The sequence below is a fragment of the Scyliorhinus canicula genome, chromosome 10 (genome assembly GCF_902713615.1).
Source record: "Scyliorhinus canicula chromosome 10, sScyCan1.1, whole genome shotgun sequence".
Lineage (NCBI taxonomy): Eukaryota > Metazoa > Chordata > Chondrichthyes > Carcharhiniformes > Scyliorhinidae > Scyliorhinus > Scyliorhinus canicula.
In genome coordinates this window covers 27,591,327-27,611,258 of record NC_052155.1, presented here as the reverse complement: position 1 = coordinate 27,611,258, position 19,932 = coordinate 27,591,327, and the positions used below count along the sequence as shown (strand labels likewise).

General features: G+C 46.7%; 1 protein-coding gene across 1 annotated transcript in view; it reads left to right on the top strand.

Moving 5' to 3' along the window:
• Nucleotides 1-19,932, top strand: part of trpn1 (transient receptor potential cation channel, subfamily N, member 1) — a 162,570-nt gene that overhangs the window by 84,018 nt on the left and 58,620 nt on the right. The window contains exons 17-19 of the mRNA XM_038810458.1: nt 4,385-4,483; nt 11,883-12,089; nt 17,101-17,202. Of these exons, the coding sequence (XP_038666386.1) occupies nt 4,385-4,483; nt 11,883-12,089; nt 17,101-17,202 (408 nt within the window). The remainder of the gene's footprint in view (nt 1-4,384; nt 4,484-11,882; nt 12,090-17,100; nt 17,203-19,932) is intronic.

Genomic DNA, 19,932 nt, shown 5'->3' with positions numbered 1-19,932 from the left:
GAGTTCTGATTCAGCAGCTGATGATGGACGGTATGTGATAATCAGCAGGATGTTTCTTTTGCCCATGTTTAACCTGAAGCCATGAGACGTCATGGTGTCCAGAGTCGATGTTGAGGACACCTACCCAGGGCTCCTCCCACCTGATTATATACCACCATCTCTGCCGCATCTGTCCTGCCAGTGACACAGGACATACCCAGGAATGGTGTTAGTGGTGTCTGGGACATTGTGTTATGATACTCTGATTATGACTAGGTCAGGCTGTTGCTTGTCTAATCTGTGAGATAGCTCTCTCAACTTTAGCCCCCAGATGTTAGTAAGGAGGACTTTGCAGGGTCGACAGGGCTGGGTTTGCTGTTGTCTTTTCCGGTGCCTGGGTCTATGCCGGATGGTTTGTCCGGTTTCATTTCTTTTTCGTGTTTTTGTAGTGGTTGAATACAACTGAGAGGCTTGCTAGACCATTTCAGAGGGTACTTAAGAGCTCTGAAATTGCTGTGAGTGTGGAGGCCAAACCAGGTAATGATGCAGATTTCCTTCCCTAAAAGACATTAGTGAACCACATGTTTTTTTTTACGACATTTGTTATGGGCCAGGGTTTAGAGAACCCCAAAGTGTATCATGGAGTTCACCTGACGCACAACTTCTAATAGATTGTGGTATGGGGAGCACACGGCCCACTCTACAGGTGTGGTACAGCAGAAATGGAGAAGTATTTTTTAAAGCAAAACAATGTTTATTTTATGGACTTAAGTTAACCTTTTTAAAACATACAGTGAACATCTCAGCAACTATCAATTCAAATACAACCCCCAAAGAATACAACACTAAGTAATCCTTGATCTTTCCTTTTAACATCCATAAGATTTAAAATAAAACCTTTCAACAAAAGTACCTCAGGTTTAAATTCATTACGGAGAACAGTTCCCACGTTGAAATCAGCAAATGGACATTCATAAGCTTGCAGAGATTCACACACATCCTGCTGTCATTGCAGCTTCTCCAAAACTAAAATGAAACCAAACCCACCCTGCAGCAAAAAGCCTAAAGCGCAAGTAAAAAGCTGACACAGCCCAGCTCCACCCACTCTCTGACATCACTGCAGGAATAAACACCCATTTCTTAAAGGTACTCTCACATGACACAATTGACAATGGTTTCCTGGTCATCATTAGACTTTTACTTCCAGATATTTTGTTGAGTATGAATTCCATCACCTGCTGTAGTGGAATTCGAACCCGGGTTCCCAGATCAATACCCTGGGTCCAGCCATTAAAATTGTCCTGCTTAACCCTTTCAAGTACAGCATTAGTCTGTGCCAGCTGTTCCCTTAAATTCAAAAATGTTTGCCTATATACCTCCAGGGTTAATGCATATGCAGCTAGAATAGCCTTTTTTACTTTGTCATAATCCTTGGACACCCCCTGTGACAGGAAAGCATAAACTTCCTATGCCTGCCCTGTCAGTTTACTTTGCATGGGCTGGTTTAGCTCCCTGAGCTAAATCGCTGGCATTTAAAGCAGACCAAGCAGGCCAGCAGCACGGTTCGATTCCCGTACCAGCCTCCCCGGACAGGCGCCGGAATGTGGCGACTAGGGGCTTTTCACAGTAACTTCATTGAAGCCTACTCGTGACAATAAGCGATTTTCATTTCATTTCATTTCATGTCCACTTTTTTTTCGGCCACTCCATTTGGGTTGCTATTTTCTCAAATGCTGGAACTCTCTTTGTTTTACTTTTGCCTCTCTCTCTGGTTCCAGTTTCCTCAATTCAATTTCCATTTGAAAGCGCTTTCTCTTTCTTTTTTCTGTACATCGAATGGTTTCATTTGTAACTAGATCCTAGCTAATTCCACTGATTTTTGCCTTGCCCCTGACTGTGTTTCTGGCATCTCTTTCAGATTTAAAAGCTGAGCAATCGCTCCAATTATTTCTACCTTCCTAGCTTTAGCTGGCACCTTTATTTTTAATTCACTTGCCAATTCAATTAGGTTGTCTATTGAAAACCCTTGTAAACAAACCAAAGGCAGGTCCTCCATCTGAAGAAAAGCTTTGGCAGCTTCCAGGGCCATCCTGTTATACTATTAGAAACCTAGTGCCTCTTTTTAATAATGTACCCCAAAGCACCGCTGTCTACCATTTCAAATATCCCCAGACGATGCCCCCAAACTATATTACAGCACCCTGGGCCAGTGCACGGTCAGTGCCAGTCCTACTTGACCCGGAGTTGCAATTAACTTTTATTTTTAAAATGCCCGAGATCTTCGGCTGCCCAGTATCTCCAGTCACCAGGTTTGTAATTTTAAACACAATTCACTTTTTAAATTAATAATAGTAATTGTGGTGAATGTGATTCACACTATATATAGTTGCCAATATCACTCCATGTATATATGTTCGTTATCTACCCGTTGTAAGATCAATGCTGTATATAGTTGCCAATATAACTCCGTGTATATATGTTCACTATCCACCATTGTAAGTGCAGTTGCACTATCCGACCACCAGGGGGAGTCGCTCTGGGAGTACGTGAGAGTTTGTACTGGGCTCCTCCCTTGGCTCCGCCCAGGACTCCTCCCCCTGGGACCGATGTATAAAGATCAGTGCCTTAGAGCCAGCCTGCCAGTTCATCTGAAGTTCAACGACGAATAGGCTGGCTCCGTTGTAAGTGTATTAAAGCCTCTGTTCAGATCCAACTATACGTGTTCGCTGAATTGATGGTTCCATCAGTAATTATAATTAAACAGGCAATAAATACAACTGGTTAACTAATATCTAATCTCTAACCAACCCCCCTTAACTCACCTCACCCTCAACTCACACACAGACAAACAAACACATAGGAGAAAGAGGGGTGTAAAATAATGATGAAAGTAAAAGAATAAGAGTCTTTGTTTCAGACGGACACCTTCCAGTTACGTTCTTCTTCAGTCTCGGCTTTTAGATCTTTTATTTCAGATTGCAATGGTTTTCACTGTAGACTCACAGAAGTAGCAGGCAACTAGCATTTGAGAGAGTGAGAGAGACAGCTCCTTCTTTCAGGGTCTAGAAGCTTCTGCCTTTAGACAGTAGGCAGCAGAGCTGAGAGAGAGAGAGCTGCTTCCATCTTGACAGTCCAGTGGCTTCTCCTGGGTTCTCTCCAAAATACCCCCCCCCCCCCCCCCCCCCCCGACAGGAACCAATCGCTGTCGTTTGCTGGACAGAATACTGTCCCTGGCCAATCCATTGGTCACCAGCCCACCAATCGAAACCAACCCTTCCAAACTCTTGAGTGCCATAAAGTCTGGGATCTTCTGCCCAAAATACAAAACTTTATAACACAGTGTACTATTTTGACACTTTTGAGTTCCTAACCCCCTCTGCTCCACTTAAAGGTATGTCTCCATTAATGATCTATGGACCCAAAACAATAAAGACATAATAAAAGAAATAGGAACTAAGGAAATCAACAGGAAGGGACCTTACAATAAAACAGTGTGAGAATTTAACCACTGAAGAAATTAATACATTTATTTTTGCTTTGATTATATAAAGGAATTGTTGATTTTTAACCAGTGGTGATGTATTTATCAGTTATGGCACACAAAAAAAGGCATAGAATCAGGTATTGTGCCATTCTAGTTGAACGTTATTCAGCACCCAAACCGATGGAATTACTTGCTTCCCTCAATCCCATCTCACAATCTTGAAACATCTTTGAAAGGCCAAGGATGATCCATTCTTTACTGGATTGTTTGGTGTTCCACCCCTCCAACCACTCCACCCCCGTGGTTTTTCAAACACCATTCACATGCAAGTCCGAACAGCAACTGAACTAAATCGTTAGTATATCCAAATATGTTTCATCTGCTATGTGGTTACAAGCATCTCACATCCCAGAGTGGTATCTTAATAGAGGTAGTGTGATACACCACCTTTACGCTCCAACATAGAGAGTGCCACAGTGTCGCAAAGCACAGTTATAGAAAAAAAAGGAAATTGCCTTTCTCCAGCTCTCTTTTCATGTCTTCAGGATGTCTCAAAGGCCTTACAACCTGCGCAGTCCTTTCATGTAAAGAATGTTCAGAGAATTTGTGCACAGCAAGATTCCCCAAACAGCACTGAAATTAAAGGCTGATATCTTATCTATTTTGGTGATGCTGATGTAGGGATCAGTATTGGCCAGGGCACCAGGTGGATATCCATGCCTCTTATACTCTATTTCCTCCTACACTGAACATTCATAATGTATCTCGCGCAGTGAGTGAGATAAAAGCCCGTCTCAATGGGAAAGGTCAACATTGCAATAGGATTGAAAAGTTTCAATTCATGGAAGTGAGGCAGCTTATCTGCTTTGATATTTAAGTTGTAATTTTACAATTAATGTCATTGTTTTTTAATTCATTTAGACAAAGCGAACTCCTCTGCACCTGGCAGCGGGGAATGGGCAGCTTGATGTTTGCAACAGTTTGCTCAAGATGAAGGCGGATGTGAATGCCACTGATATAGTAAGTTAACATCATAGCATAAGAACATAAGAAACCGGAGCAGGAGTAGACCATATGGTTCCTCGAGGCTGCCCTGAAATTCACTGCCATAATGGCTCAACTCCACTTTCTCGCCCGCTCCCCATTTCTCAGGAAGACCAAAACTCTCAGCCTGAAGTATACTCAACAATAGAGCATTCATAACCTTCTGGGGTAGAAAGCAATTCGCAGCCCCGGAGTGAAGAAATTCCTCCTAACCTCAGTCCTAAATGATCAATCCTTTATCCCGAGGTTATGAAACCCCTCCCCCACTCCACCACCCAGTGTTCAAAATTCCCAGCCAGGTCAGTGTCCACCTTGTCAATCACCTTCAGAATGTTTTATCTTTCAATGAGATCACCACACACTCTTCTAAACCGCAGAGAGTCATGTACTCAATTTACTCAGCCCCTCTTATATTCGGGTAGCTCTCACATCCCATGTGCCAACCTGATAAATGTTTGCAGTACCACCTACAATACAAGTATATCATTCCTTAAATATGGAGGCCAATGCTACGCCTAGTCTTCTTCTTCGGCGATCGCACACTAACGAGTATGATTGTCCACTCTGTGTTACAGTTCATAGGTTCTGTGGGTCCTTGCACGGCTGCTGAGCCTGATTCTAGAGCCACATCTAGGTGTGGCCTCTCCAAAGCGCTGCCCAATTATAGCAAGAATTCCTTATTCTTCCGTTTTAATCCCCCTGCCCTGAAGACCAACATGCCATCTCATTTCCTAACTTCTCCAGGCAATTCGGCGTACACCTAAGTCTCTCTGAACATCGACATTTAGGCATTTTGTACCTTTCCTATTCTTACAAACAATGTGAATAACCTCACACTTGCCCAGGCTGAACTCTATTTGCCATCTTGTTGCCTCTCCACTTGACTTGTCTCTATCAATTTGTAGCCTCTTTGGGCTCGATTATATCCTGCTCGTTCGGCAGGTTTGAAGGCATGTAATATCCAGCCGCTGGCATGCTTACCGCCAACCTGCCTGCCCCTGTCCCTACCACAATTATGCCTTGTTGAGGATGGCATCAGGTGGCCTTCCCGCCAATTGAGAACCTAAAGGGGGAAATTGATGCACTCTTAAGGGCCTTATCTAGCCTCCACTTCTATTTTACCTACCACAAATGGATAGCCTGGCAGCTTTTACTGGGTTGGTGTCGGGCCAGGGTGGATACCTCCTTTGGCAGTCTGCAATGCCAAAATGATGCCCCCCCTCCAAGCTAATACACCCGCTTCTACCCTCCCCCCTGCCTCTTAAATACCCCCAGCCTCCTCATCCCACTCATTGGGGTGTGCCAGCCTGGCCCCAGTGATACCCGGACTTGCCTGAAGTCCAACCATGATTAGGAGCTGGCACAGTGATACAGTGGTTAGCACTGCTACTTCACAGTGCCATGCACCCTGGTTCGAGTCTGACCACGGGTGACTGTCTGTGTGGAGTTTGCACATTCTTCCAGTGTCTGCGTCAATTCCTTCCGGATGCGCCAGTTTCCTCCCACAGTCCAAAGATGTGCAGGCTCAGTGGATTGGCCATATTACATTGCCCATAGATGAGATTACGGGGATAAAGTGAAGGATTGGGTCCAGGTATGGTTCTCTTTCAGAGGGTCAGTGCAGAATTGATGGGCTGAATGGCCTCCCTCTGCACTGTAGAGATTCTATGATTAGCTCCTGTAGTCCCAGCATTGAACACAACTCGAATCAGATTGGTCTACAGCTCTCAAAAGTGGGACTTCGGGGTAGGAGTCTCATCCTGAGCCAATTAATACCCAGCCAATAATGCGGAGGGGGGGGGGGGGGGGGGGAGGTGTTGGGGGGGGCAGATTATTGTCTTCTTGGTGGGCTACTGACCGACCTTTCAGCCAGGGGTGCAGAGAGCACATCGCCCAAGAGGAAATATACAGCGGGAGCTTAAACCCCGCAGCTCCAACCCGGGCCGGTCTTCAGTATGGCTTTGATGTGCTTGCTGCAAGCTGTGGCAGCAGCCTTTCTCTTTATTTTGATAAAAGGGTTTGGTGATGGAAGACCGACCTTGGCGAAGTTATTACATTGGTGACGAGGAGCAAATAGTTTTCTTTCCCCAAGCAACCTGAAGAGTTGGAAAGAAGCGGCTTCTCCGCTAAGAAAAAATAGTGCTTTTCTTTGGTAAACTCGAACCCTATGGTGTTAACGGAAAAGACTGGGCCCAATACACAGAGAACATGTGTTAGTTCTCCCAGGCTAATAATATTGTGGAAGATGAGAAGCAGAAAGTAAGCCTGCTGACGCGGACCCCGACATTCAGCGTGATAAAAAACATGACCCACCCAGAATCAAAAGCTTTTGCCGAGCTAGTAAACCTGGTGCAAAATCACTATGACCCTAAGCCCTCTATCATCCTCCAGTGATACCACTTTAACACGGCAGTGAGAACCCCAGGGTACTCTGTTACCCAATGTTTGACCAGATTGCGGAAACTGGCGGAAGATTGTGAATTCAGACCACCCCTCATCGAAATGTTGCAAGACAGATTGGTGCGCGGAATAAAAAAGATGACAACTGAAAAAAGTTATTGTCAGTAACCAGTTCTGGATTTTAAAAAACATTGAAATAGCTCTATCACTGGAAAATTTAGAGAACAGGGCATCAGACAACAATGTCCTGCGGCTAGGCAGGGGGGCCTCATGTAAAAGTGACCATTCCTCAACAGAAGGCACCTGTAGTCCATCACAATATCGGGGCTCAGCTCGCACCCTCTGGAAATCAAGGAAACATAATGACAGTCCGAAAGATGCTCGGGAACCCGTTCTGGAAGTCTGCAGATGTCAGACGATGGACTATTGTAAGCACTGCCAAAGGGCACAGTCAAGGCAAAGTTATCGGAATAGGTAAAGTGGGTGCTACTCAGGGAAGAAGCCAGGGCCAGTACAAGCTCACATCATGCCGGAAACAGGGGCAATGTAACTAAATCACATCACCACGACCAAGGTCGCCCCGATAATGGTGCAACTGCTGTTAAATGGTCATCCAGTGAAAATGGAGGGAGCTGTGGACTCTGTCATTGGGGGGCAGACAGATGATCACCTCCAAACTGGTATCCGCCCTTAAGTCTGGAAGACACAAGGCCCAGATTAGACACCTATGCGGGGGAACGTTTGAGAATTAAGGGCATCACAGTGGCTCAGTGAACTAGAGTCAGCAGTTAGCCTGACTCCCGCTCATCAACGTGTGCGGCGAGGACCAAGCCTCCCGGGAAGAGATTGGCTCCAGCGAATCAGGCTGAACTGGCTGGAGATTTTCAGGCTGGGCGTGGGAGCACTGTATGAATTCATCAGCAAATACGTTGATGTCTTCCAGGGGGGCCTTGGAAAAATAAATGGAGCAAAGCTAAAATTTTTGTCGACCCCAATGCTTTTTGTTTATACATTTAGAGTAACCAGTTCTACTTTTTTCCCAATTAAGGGGCAGTTTAAGGTGGCCAATTCACCTAACCTGCATATCTTTGGGTTGTGAGGATGAGACCCATGTAGACACAGGGAGAATGTGCAAACTCCGCACAGACAGCGACCTGGGGCCAGGATCGGACCCGGGCCCTTGGTCCCGTGAGGCAGCAATGCTGACCACTGCACCACCATGCTGCCCAAGGCTACACCTAAATATCTTATGATGTGGAGATGCCGGCGTTGGACTGGGGTGGGCACAGTAAGAAGTTTCACAACACCAGGTTAAAGTCCAACAGGGTTGTTTCAAATCACTAGCTTTCGGAGCACTGCTCCTTCCTCAGGTAAATGAAGAGGTAGGTTCCAGAAACATATATATACAAAGTCAAAGATGCAACATAATGCTTTGAATACGAGCATTTGCAGGTAATTAAGTCTTTACAGATCCAGAGAAAGGAGTAATCCCAGGTTAAAGAGGTGTGAATTGTCTCAAGCCAGGACAGTTGGTAGGATTTCGCAAACCCAGGCCAGATGGTGGTGGTGGGAGGGGGGGGGGGGGGGGGGGGGGGGGTGAATGTAATGCAACATGAATCCAAGATCCTGGTTGAGGCCGTACTCATGCATGCGGAGCTTGGCTATCATTTTCTGTTCGGCGATTCTGCGTTGTTGTTTGTCCTGAAGGCCGCCTTGGAGACCGCTTACCCGAAGATCAGAGGCTGAATGCCCTTGACTGCTGAAGTGTTCCCCAACTGGAAGGGAACATTCCTGCTGGGCGATTGTCGCGCGATGTCTGTTCATCTGTTGTCTACCTGTACTCCACGTACAGATCAATCGGGGCATCCCTGTGGGTCTCATGGGGGTTATAACATACCTTCCCCCCCCCCTGAAGTCCATAAGTCCCTCTGTTGTAGGGAGGGGAGGAGGTTGTCTTCTCCACTTTAGACTTAGACTTAGAACAGTACAGCACAGAACAGGACCTTCGGCCCTCGATGTTGTGCCGAGCAATGATCACCCCACTTAAACCCACGTAACCCAACAATCCCCCCATTAACCTTACACTACGGGCAATTTAGCATGGCCAATCCACCTAACCCGCACTTTGTCGCGGATGCACCTCTGGCTGTTGTGGGGTTAAATCAGGGGGCATGTAGCGTGTCAGGGAATGTCATTTTCACGTCGATTGACTGGTGGGGCACCATCGGGGACCATTCCCTGGTGAGACCAACATCTGAAAACTCAGGGGCGCAATTCTCCGCTCTTCACATGGCGTGGGAGAATCGCGGGAGGGCCCCCCGACAAAATTCACACCCCCCTGGCGCCCCCCGCGATTCCCCCCCCCCCCCGGGCTCGGAAGAATCGCCGCTCCCCGTTTTTCACTGCGAACGCCGATTCTCCGACCCAGATGGGCCGAGCGGCCTGCCGCAACCACACTTGGTCGCTGCCGCATGAAACGGGTAAGATATGCCCATTTGGGGCTTGTGGGGGGAGTACAGGGGAAAGAACACCATGACTGCTCGGGAGGGGACAGGCCTGCGATCGGTGCCCACCGATCGTCGGGCCAGCGTCTCAATCGGACGCACTATTTCCCCTCCACCGCCCCGCAAGATCAAGACGCCACGTCTTGCGGGGCGGCTGAGGGGAAAGACGGCCACCGCGCATGCGCGGGTTCGAGCTGTCAGCGTCGTGACGTCAGCCCGCATGCGCGGGTTGGAGCCGGCCAACCTGCGCATGCGTGGCTGACGTCATTAGGCGCGCCGGCGACAGCCTTCTTCGAGGCTATGTCCTCGAGGCTATGTCCAAAGTGGTGGGGGTGAGGGTGGAGCCATGCCCGATAGTGGCGGTCTTCGGGGTTTCAGACCAGCCAGATCTATTCCTGGGGAGGAGGGCGGACGCCCTTGCCTTTGCCTCCCTGATCGCCCGCCGTAGAATCCTGTTTGGCTGGCGGTCAGCAGCACCACCCAGAGCTGCAGACTGGCTGTCCGACCTCTCGGAACCTCTCCAAATGGAGAAAATCAAATTCGCCATCCGAGGGTCAGACGACGGCTTCCACAGAACGTGGGAGCCATTCATGCAATTGTTCCGGGACCTGTTTGTGGCCAACGAACAAGAGGAAGAATAGTCGGGTGGCCAAGAATCAGGGGACAAATCAGATTCAAACAGAAGCATCTTTGCATGCTCCAAGAAACAATTCTCAGGAGAACTGAGATAGATATTGATCTCAATCAGAGGCAGCCAAAGATGGTATGAACTGTCAGAAGAAGATAATGGTCAAGTGTGATAACAGGGTCTTTTCTCAAGTATCTTAGGAGTCACAGAGCCATTAAGAAGCCTGTGAGACCTCGTGATTGAGCCATTGTCCATTGCATTAAGACTTTTGGGGGTATGGAAAGGTACAATGTGAATGTAAAACGTTCATTTTAACCATCTGTATCCGACCCGCCAGTGACAGAGGGAGATCATCCCACCTTGCCAGATCAGCTTTCACCCTCCCCACCAAACTAGAAATATTGTACCTACGGAGCTTTCCATATTGTTTCCAAAATTGTTTCTCGCTTCTAGAGGTTAGGTGGATTGGCCATGCTAAATTGCCCGTAGTGTCCTAAAAAGTAAGGTTAAGGGGGGGGGGTTGTTGGGTTACGGGTATAGGGTGGATACGTGGGTTTACGTAGGGTGATGATTGCTCGGCACAACATCGAGGGCCGAAGGGCCTGTTCTGTGCTGTACTGTTCTATGTTCTATGTTCTAGATGAGGGATTGGAGATGGGGTCTGCTTGTGTTCCCGTACAAAACTGTGTGGTGAATTAAACCTTTGAGCTAAAGGGGGGATGTCACCTAACAGAAGTTTTATAAATCGATCCAGGAAACCTAATGGAACTTTGCCAGATAAATGGACCACTCCAGTGTATTTTACGAGCTTCTTTGCTGGCATGGAATGTAATATCAAAGCTGGATCAGGCTTGCCTGATTCAATGGAGACAATAATGACTCATTTGGGGTTACCAATGACAATACTGAATGAGGTAACATTGGGGATAACATAGATGCAGGGTAAATCTCTTGTTCTGCACTAACATGCACTTCTGAATAGCATTAGTTATTGCACTTTTTTATAAAGAATTTTTCAGCACTGAAGCAGGCCACTGGCCCATGTGATCTGTGCCCGTGTTTACGCTCCACGTGATTATCGCTCATCCTATTTCATCTAACCCTGTCAACATATCGTGATATGTTTTTCTCTATCAGGTAACTTTGCCTAAACTGCATCTCTGCCAAATGCCTCAATCACTCCGTGTCCTAGAGTTTGACAACACAGAAAGATCGTATCTGCCCATCGTATCTGCGCCAGCCGTCAAACGCCTATCTATTCTCATTTCATTTTCTCGCACTAGGTCCATTTCCTTGCATGTTCTGTAGCAGCGCATTCCAAATTCCAACACTCTCTGGGTAAACAATGAGGGACATTTTTCCATTTCCCCAGTAGCCATTCCATGCAATGTGATTGATAATTTAGATTAACATTACAAGGTGACACAGTGACACAATGGTTTGCACTGCTGCCTCACTGCGCCAGGGACCCGAGTTTGATTCCACCCTGGGGTGACTGTATGGAGTTTGAACGTTCCCCAAGTGTCTGTGTAGGTTTCCTCCGGGTACTCCGGTTTCATTCCAGAGTCCAAAGATGTGCAAGGTAGATTGGCGATACTAAATTGCCCCTTAGTGTCCGGTGGGGATGGGGCAGGGGAGTGGGCCTGGGTAGGCTGTTCTTTCAGAGGGTCAGTGCAGACTCAATGGGTTGAATGGCCTCATTCTGTACTGTAGGGATTCTATGAGAAATTGCCTCAATACACATGTTCCAAGAGATTCTTCCAGCCCGCAGATGGAAGGGACTCTGATCACACCAGTCATGAGCTCTCATCACCCTCCCCTTGCTGTTTCTTGCTGTTGCCAGCACGGACAAACGCCACTTCACCTGGCTGCGGAGAATGATCATTCTGAAGTTGTAAAGCTCTTCCTCAAACAGAAGCCAGAACTGGTGACTTCGGCAAACATGGAGGGGTCCACCTGTGCCCACATCGCTGCGTCAAAGGGAAGTGTGGCCGTAATAAAGGAGCTGCTGAAATTCAATAAAGCCGGAGTAACGACAGCTCGGAACAAGGTAAGCCTGAGGTCTCCAAACCCTGGAGCCATAAACATACCATAAACAAGGTAGAAGATGATCTGTATGTCATGTATTTGAAGACATGTAAAATATTGTTGATCTTAAGGCTGGTTCACTATTGGCACATTCTTGTGTTTCTGCTAAAGTGTGCTCTTGATTCTTTTTCATATCAGTGCTGAGGATAGTTGCCAACACTCGGAATTTTATTCATGCTGGAAAAATCTCGCATGTCCGGCAGCAGCTGTGGAGAGAAAAAATGCAGTTCACATTTTGAGTCCATATGACTCTCCTTCAAAGCTGGGAATTCCATTGTTGAATTATTGTTTTTGTCTCTAATTATTTTTACTAGGTGCGATTTACTGCCTTTTGTCTCTGTGAATCACACATTAAATTTTTCAACAGAGCCAATAAGGTGGAAACAACCCCACAAGTACTGGCTATATTGAGAGCCCCAAATTTTATAGACTGTGAGATGCACCTCGGTGATAGTTTAGATTTAGTTAACTTGAGATGCATTCACAGTGCCAATATATCATATGCTCCCTGGGACAGCTATTGTTGTTTTTACATTTCAGCTCACACACAATGTTACAGTGAGAATTCTAGAGATGTCACTTTGTGCTTTATTGCAATTATTATAATCCCCGTGGAGACCAATAATCTTAAAAGAGACAAATCCCCAAATAACATCAATGGAAGGAACAGATGGACTGGATTTCACTTTTTAAAATGTTTCCTGTAATAGGCAAAGCCAAAATTAACATACTGTGTGCAGTTCTGGTCACCTCATGTTAGGAAGTAGGAAGCTTTGGAAAAGGTGCAAAGGAGATTTACCAGGATGTTGCCTGGAATGGAGAGTAGGTCTTACGAGGAAAGGTTGAGAGTACTAGGCCTTTTCTCATTAGAACGGAGAAGGATGAGGGGCGACTTGATAGAGGTTTATAAGATGATATGGGGAATAGATAGAGTAGACAGTCAGAGACTTTTTCCCCGGGTGGAACACACCATTACAAGGGGACATAAATTTAAGGTGAATGGTGGAAGATATAGGGGGGATGTCAGAGGAAGGTTCTTTACCCAGAGAGTAGTGGGGGCATGGAATGCACTGCCTGTGGAAGTAGTTGAGTCGGAAGCATTAGGGCCTTCAAGCGGCTGTTGGATAGGTACATAGATTTTGGTAGAATGATGGGGTATGGATTAATTGTTCTTAATCTAGGACAGAAGTTCGGCACAAATTCGTGGGCCAAACGGCCTGTTCTGTGCTGTATTTTGTTTCTATGTTAATTCAGTACAAACATATTGAAGGAGGGGGGAGTTTTCCACTCCCATTTTTGGGGAAGGGGAAATGGCGGAGGGGTCAGAGAGTCGAGCAGGAGTGCCAAAGCGACTTCCCCCCCCCCCCCCCCCGCCAATGACGTAACGGGAATCCCGACTTTAAAAGTTGGGAGCCCTATTTGCTGCTATTTAATCATGCAAATCAGGACTTTACACCTGATGGTCCGCCACATTAAATTGTACAGTAACGTCGGCGTTGGGGCACGCTGACATGAATCGTGACAGATCGCCCATGACGTGCACCTGGCGGTCAGAACTCACGGAGTCACATAAATGAGTACAGCCCCACCTGGGGGTTGGGGGGGGGAGGGTCAGCCTTAATCACAGAACATATTTAATTTCATGTGCTCCCAACCAATCTATAGGTTAGCACTGCATCTTTAAGTGTGAATTCTCCACCAGCGGAATTGTCTGTTCTGCTGACAGCGCACTTCCGCCCGCAGGTTTCCCGGCGGCGGGAATGGAGAATCCCGCTGCCAGCGATGGTGTGCCGGGGCGGCATGGTGGCGCAGTGGTTAGCACTGCTGTCTCACTGCACCGGCGACCTGGGTGCGATCCCGGTCTGGGGTCACTGTCCATTTGAGTTTGCACATTCTCCCTGTGTCTGCGTGGGTCTCAGATTCACAGCCCAAAGGTGTGCAGGGTAGGTGGATTGGCCACACTAAATTTCCCCTTAATTGGAAAAAAAAATGAATTGGGTACTTTAAATTTATTTTTGAAAAAGATCATTGAAGTTGAATCCCATTACAACTCATTCCGTCATTAAAGCTACTTGATCAAATTCCTGTCTTTTGACTCAACAACTTAACAAGACAACTTGCTCATGACCCATGCAATTTACTATGTGTCACAAATATCTGGGAAATGGCCTAAAGATTAAATATAAATTGTGTTAAAATACTTGTAGCAACAGGGCACAGATAGCAGCACAAGAATGGCATTTCAAGATACATAGTCCGGGTAATTTGCTACATGATGTGCTACTGAATTACACAGTTTACTAGTCTCAGATTCAATTCCCAAATGTGTCTTTAATCATCTTCAGGCAAAGGAGTTGGGATTCAGCTAGGGTTTAACCATCCTCCAGGATTATGGTAATACCTTCTTCCATTGAATAGATTTGTTTTCAACTACCTCCCCCAACATTTTCTAGCTACGTCGGGGATGATGCAAGGTGAGTCATAACATTGTGGGTGCATATCCCACTTCAGGAATACGAGCACATCGGCGATGCTGATACCAGCACAGTGAACAGGGAATGCTGCACTGTTGGACAATAATGCAGGTATTTACCGGTGGGGCCGCAGCCCAGTGAGCTAAACCAGCCCCTACTTTACCCCTCACTTAACATAAACATAACTAAAACAGTTTACCTCATGATTATCATATTGCTTTTTGTGGGAGCTTGCTGTGCCCAAATTAGCTGCACACGTCACAATGGGGACCAAAAGTACTTCATTATAAAGTGCTTTGAAATATCCTGCTATTATGAAAGATGCTATATAAATGCAAGTCCTTTATGTTAAGTACATGTGAAGGTGGGAGCTGTAACCTCCATCCTGGATCATGCTGTCTGCATTTTTCCAATTCTAGATGCAGTGGTGGAAGTCCGGAGGCAAAAACTGAATAGATTTTATGAAGCCATTGTTGATTTTGAGTGCATGAGCTTGAAGGAGGGCTGCCCATTGTACACATATGTTTCTTGACTTGACTGCGGGTTGTCAATGAGGCTTCCCATTGACTGCGCCCTCATTGCCGGGAAACCCACCACTGTGGGCGCCGTCCGCAGGACCAGACGATTCCGCCGGCATGAACGGCTGGAAAGTTCTGGCCCTTGTGTTTAAAACAGCAACTCCAATTTTAACCCACAGAGGGGTTCAGACAGTCAAAGGACAGAGCAAGCCCCCATGATGCCTGAACATCTCTGCCCGTACCCTGCCCATGCCTATTCCTACACCCATGTCCACCTTTCAGAACTTGTCTGCCTGTTGGAAATAGAGGGTGGGATTCTTTGGAAACTGGCGGGGCGGGCAGCTCCGGTGGGGAGGAGTGGCGTGAACCACTCCGGCGTCGGGCAGCCCCGAAAGTGCGGAATCCTCCACACCTTCAGGAGCTAGGCCGGCGCCGGAGTGGTTTGCGTCGCGCCGGTCGGCGCCGAAGAGGCTTGGCGCTACGCCAACCGGTGCCGAAGGGCCTCCGCCCACAGGCTCGAGTTGGCGCATGCGCAGGAGCGCCAGCGTGTACTGGCTTCATCCCAGCGCATGCGCAGGGGGGGTTCATCTCCGCGTTGGCCATCGCCGACCGTGCACCAGCCGGCGCAGACGAATAAAGAGTTCCCCAATGGCACAGGCCTGTCCGCGGATCAGTGGGCCCCAATCACGGGCCTGGCCACCATGGGGGCACCCCACCAGGGCCAGTTCCCCCCGTGCCCCCCCCGAGGATCCCGGAGGCCCCCGCCGGTAAATACCTGTCGTAAAATACGCCGCCGAGACCCACCGAAGACTGGCGGCCACTTGGCCCACCGTGGGACGGAGAATCGCCGGGGGGGGGGGGCGTGATTCCCGTCCCCGCCAAATCCCCGGCATCGGAGAATTCAGCGGGGGCGGGATTCACGCCGCCCCCCCCCCCCCCCCCCCCCCCCCCCCCCCCCCGGCGATTCTCCGACCCGGCGGGGGAGTCGGAGAATCCCGCCCAGAATCTCTGCTGCAGCAACGGTATTTAAAAACATTAAAAGGCTGTCAGCGGAAATCCCACCCGTTCTGGCAGAATGTCGGGAGAAACTGTGGAAATCCATGTGACTCGGAGGTTGCTGGGAAGTGGGAGGTGGGTCTCTCACAATCATTAGCAGGGAAGCAATCAGCGTTCCTGCTCCTCCAGGCTCCACAAGCACATTTCAGCAGAAAGGCTCATGTTCCTGTGGTCCTAATCTGCTCACCCACCAGATCTGCCAGGAGAGGCAGTGATGTAATGGTAATGTCACCGAGCTTGTAATTCAGAGGCTCAAACTACTGCCCTGGGGGCATAGGTTCAATAACATTTGGAATTGAATGCTACTATCGTTTGGTTCACTAATGTCCTTTAACAAAGGTCTGATCTGACGTGTGACTCCAGATCTCCAACAATATGGTTGTCTCTTAATCGCCCTCTGAAATGGCCCTCAGTCCAAGGCAGTTAAGGATGGACTACAATTACTGGCCTTTCCAATGACACACGTCCCATGAAAGAACAGGGAAACCCACTGCCTCAGGCCAACAAGTTAAAATTACAGTCAGGTCCTAATAACATAAAACCCCCATGACTCCTTTCAGTCACACTTCCTCCCAATTCCCACTCTTCCCTTTTATTTTGCGCTTAAAATTCCTTGCATAAAAGATGCTGGGCAAAGGTAAGTTGTTGTCGGCGTTTCCTCAATCACTCATTCTGCTTGACAACATTAACATTGTCCTTCATCCCGACTCACTGTCGAGCTTCGTCAGAATTGAAAGTACTCAATTCGTAAATAAATACTTTGTTCCCAACATAACGTTCCTCACCTCACAACCATCAAAGGAAATGGCTTCATTTACTAATAAAGGATGTTCGTTATAAGTGGTGCAGGAAAAAAGCAACAGGAGCCTTCTTTTTTTCGCAGCGACTTTGCCTGTTTTTGAAAATTGTCTCTTTCCTTTTGCAGACTAAAGACTCCACTCCACTCCATCTAGCCGCTGCTGGTGGTCATTCAGAGGTTGTTAAGGTGCTGTTGGAGGCTGGGGCATCGGCCACTGATGAGAATGCCGTGCGTATTAATCTAATGGAGGTCTTTAAAATCAGGACAGGGTTTGATAGGGAAGATACAGGGAAAATGTTTCCATATGTGGGAGCTTTAAAATTGGCAATGGGAGCCGGGGCGGAGTGGTGTCATAAACCTCAGAAAGTCACTGATAAATCCAATCAGGAATTCAGGAGAAACTTTACTTAGAGAGTAGTTAGTGTGTGGAACTGGCTGCTATTTGAAGTAGGTGAGGCAAAAAAGCATGACAGGATTTCAGAGGAAGCTCGCTAAACATATTAAGGAGAAAGGAAAATAAGGATGTTTGCTGTTCGGGTTAGAAAAATATGGTAGAAACAAGCTCCTATGGGACTGGAACACTAATTGCGACCAGCTGAGGTGACTGGACTGTTTAACTGCAATTTCTATGTAATTCTACTCAATATGAGTCTGCTGAGTTACACTTGGAAACCCAGTTATTTTGTTTCTTTCTTTATGTGCTGCCACAAGTAGAATTAATTTTGCTCTTCCATCACCCTAATCAATATGTCCTGTATGGAAAGAGTTGCATCTTTTCCTACCTTGAGTGGGTATTCCAAATAAATAATTAAGCAGCAAGCTTTTGTGACTTTAAAATAATGAAGGTTATTTATTCTCATGTACCAACCCCAAAATTAAAACAATGTGACACCCTCAGTCTCACGCGTGTGTACATATAAACACACATACACAAAGATTGAATGCAGATAAGGATAGTGCAGTTTTACAGATTATATTTAATTCAGTCTTTGATTTAAAATGACCAGCCTCCCACATGGAAGGTCAGTGGTTTCTTAAATTGATAGGATGGTTAAAAGTTGAAGTAAGGGTCCCATAAAGCAAAGAGTTGGCAGTAGGTTGTGAGGTTTCTTGTATTCGTATATCTATGAGTTTGTTTCTCAGGCGAAATTTAAACTGGAACAGGTTGTTTCCTTATTGACTGGCAGCTAGCTTCAGAGTCTGGTTCTCAGACTGGCTGATAGTTCTGAAAAGACAAAGATTGCATAGTCACTTTGCAGCTGCTGTCTTGTCGGTGTTCCACTGTGGTCTACTCAAGTCCCTTCTGGATCTTGGGGTAATAAAGAATATCAATATCGGACGCCGGTTTCAGTCACACGGTCAACAGCCACCTGTAAGATCGAGGGCTACAGATACCCAAATAGACAGTCAACTAATCATAAGTAATTTTAAGATAGTTTATTAAGAAACAGCAGAATAGATATGATGCATTAACCAATTAGACCGAAAAAGTATACAACTCGTAACAGTTGGCACAGTGTGTTGACCTCAGTCGAAATGTTAGGAAGCTGTTCTTTTGACCTACCTCCTCCTCCTCTGGTTCATCTTCCATCTGAAGAAAGCAGCTACCCAATGAACACTGCCACCTCCCCAGTAACTCAACATCCCTCGGTAAGGGCATCCCCATATGAACCGTTGTTGGGGGGTTCGTCGCTTACCCATTGTCAATCACCCATTGCAACAATTCGGACTAATGGACATTGGGCTGGTACTAAAAACGTCAGAATGGTCACCGTCACCACTACTTCTTCCCCCCCCCCCCCCCTCCCCCATGCGTCACCCTGTTCAAGTGTCAGCTTTTTAGTTTACATCATGCTGAGGGTCATATACTGGACCATTGTAAACATTTTAATGGCGAAGGAGGTGCACATGATGCTGTTTAAAAATTAATGCCTTTTTAGAAAGCTTTTTCTTGATTTCTTGATTACATATTGCAGATAACATACTAAAACTACTAGAATTGTTTGATGACTTGATTTGACACTCCCCACCTGCAGACCTAACGGTTCTTCCTTTGAGAGGGAAATATCCTTAGGGCAGGAATCTCCCGGCTTTTGGCATATAATATATATAATTAAAACAATAGATTGTGCATGAACTTAAATGATTCACCAGCTCTCCCTTCACCTGCATTCATCTTGTGGAGGATTATTGTTAAGTATCATTTACCATTATACTTCATTTATCCAAAACCAAACTTACTTTTACTTGAATTTGACTCTAATGGTCAAATAATTCTCTTAAAGTTAGTTTCTGTACGGAATATGTGTCAGAGCCTTGATCATTTAAAAATGCTTTCTTAACCTTCAGACCATATTAAACATTTCATGTCATACCGTTTGTCAAGTAGCTGAACAAATCCCCTTCTTCAGTGCAGCTGCACCATACTCACATTTATTTACAAGTTACAAATCACATAGGTGCTCCAATTCCTTATTTAATCATCTTTACACAGTCCCCTATCTGTTGGAAGTGGGTCCTAGGGTCCTAGTTTTTTTTTAAACCAGATTTTCTTTTCAGACTTTTTTAAAATCATCATGCTTGGTGCTAATGGCCCGTTCCCACAAATCCGTGGCCTATAACTTCCTGTACCCCCCAGCGTCGGATTTTGGGGTACCCCAATGATGCGCTGGGGAATTTCTCTGAAACATTCCCAGGTAAGGGTTTACCCTCACAGATGCCCCCCAGAACGGACCCGATCACCACCACCGCCCCTTACCCCCTGTCCTCCCAGGAGTTGACCCAACACCCCAGAGTGAACCCAACTCCAATATCCCCAGAGTAGGCCCGATACACCCCCTCCCCTCACCCCCCTTAATTGGACCCGGATCCTGACATCCCCAGAGCAGACCCAGAATCGATGATTTTTTGATTCTATGATTCCAACAACACAAAGCTGAAATAAAACTACTTCTAACT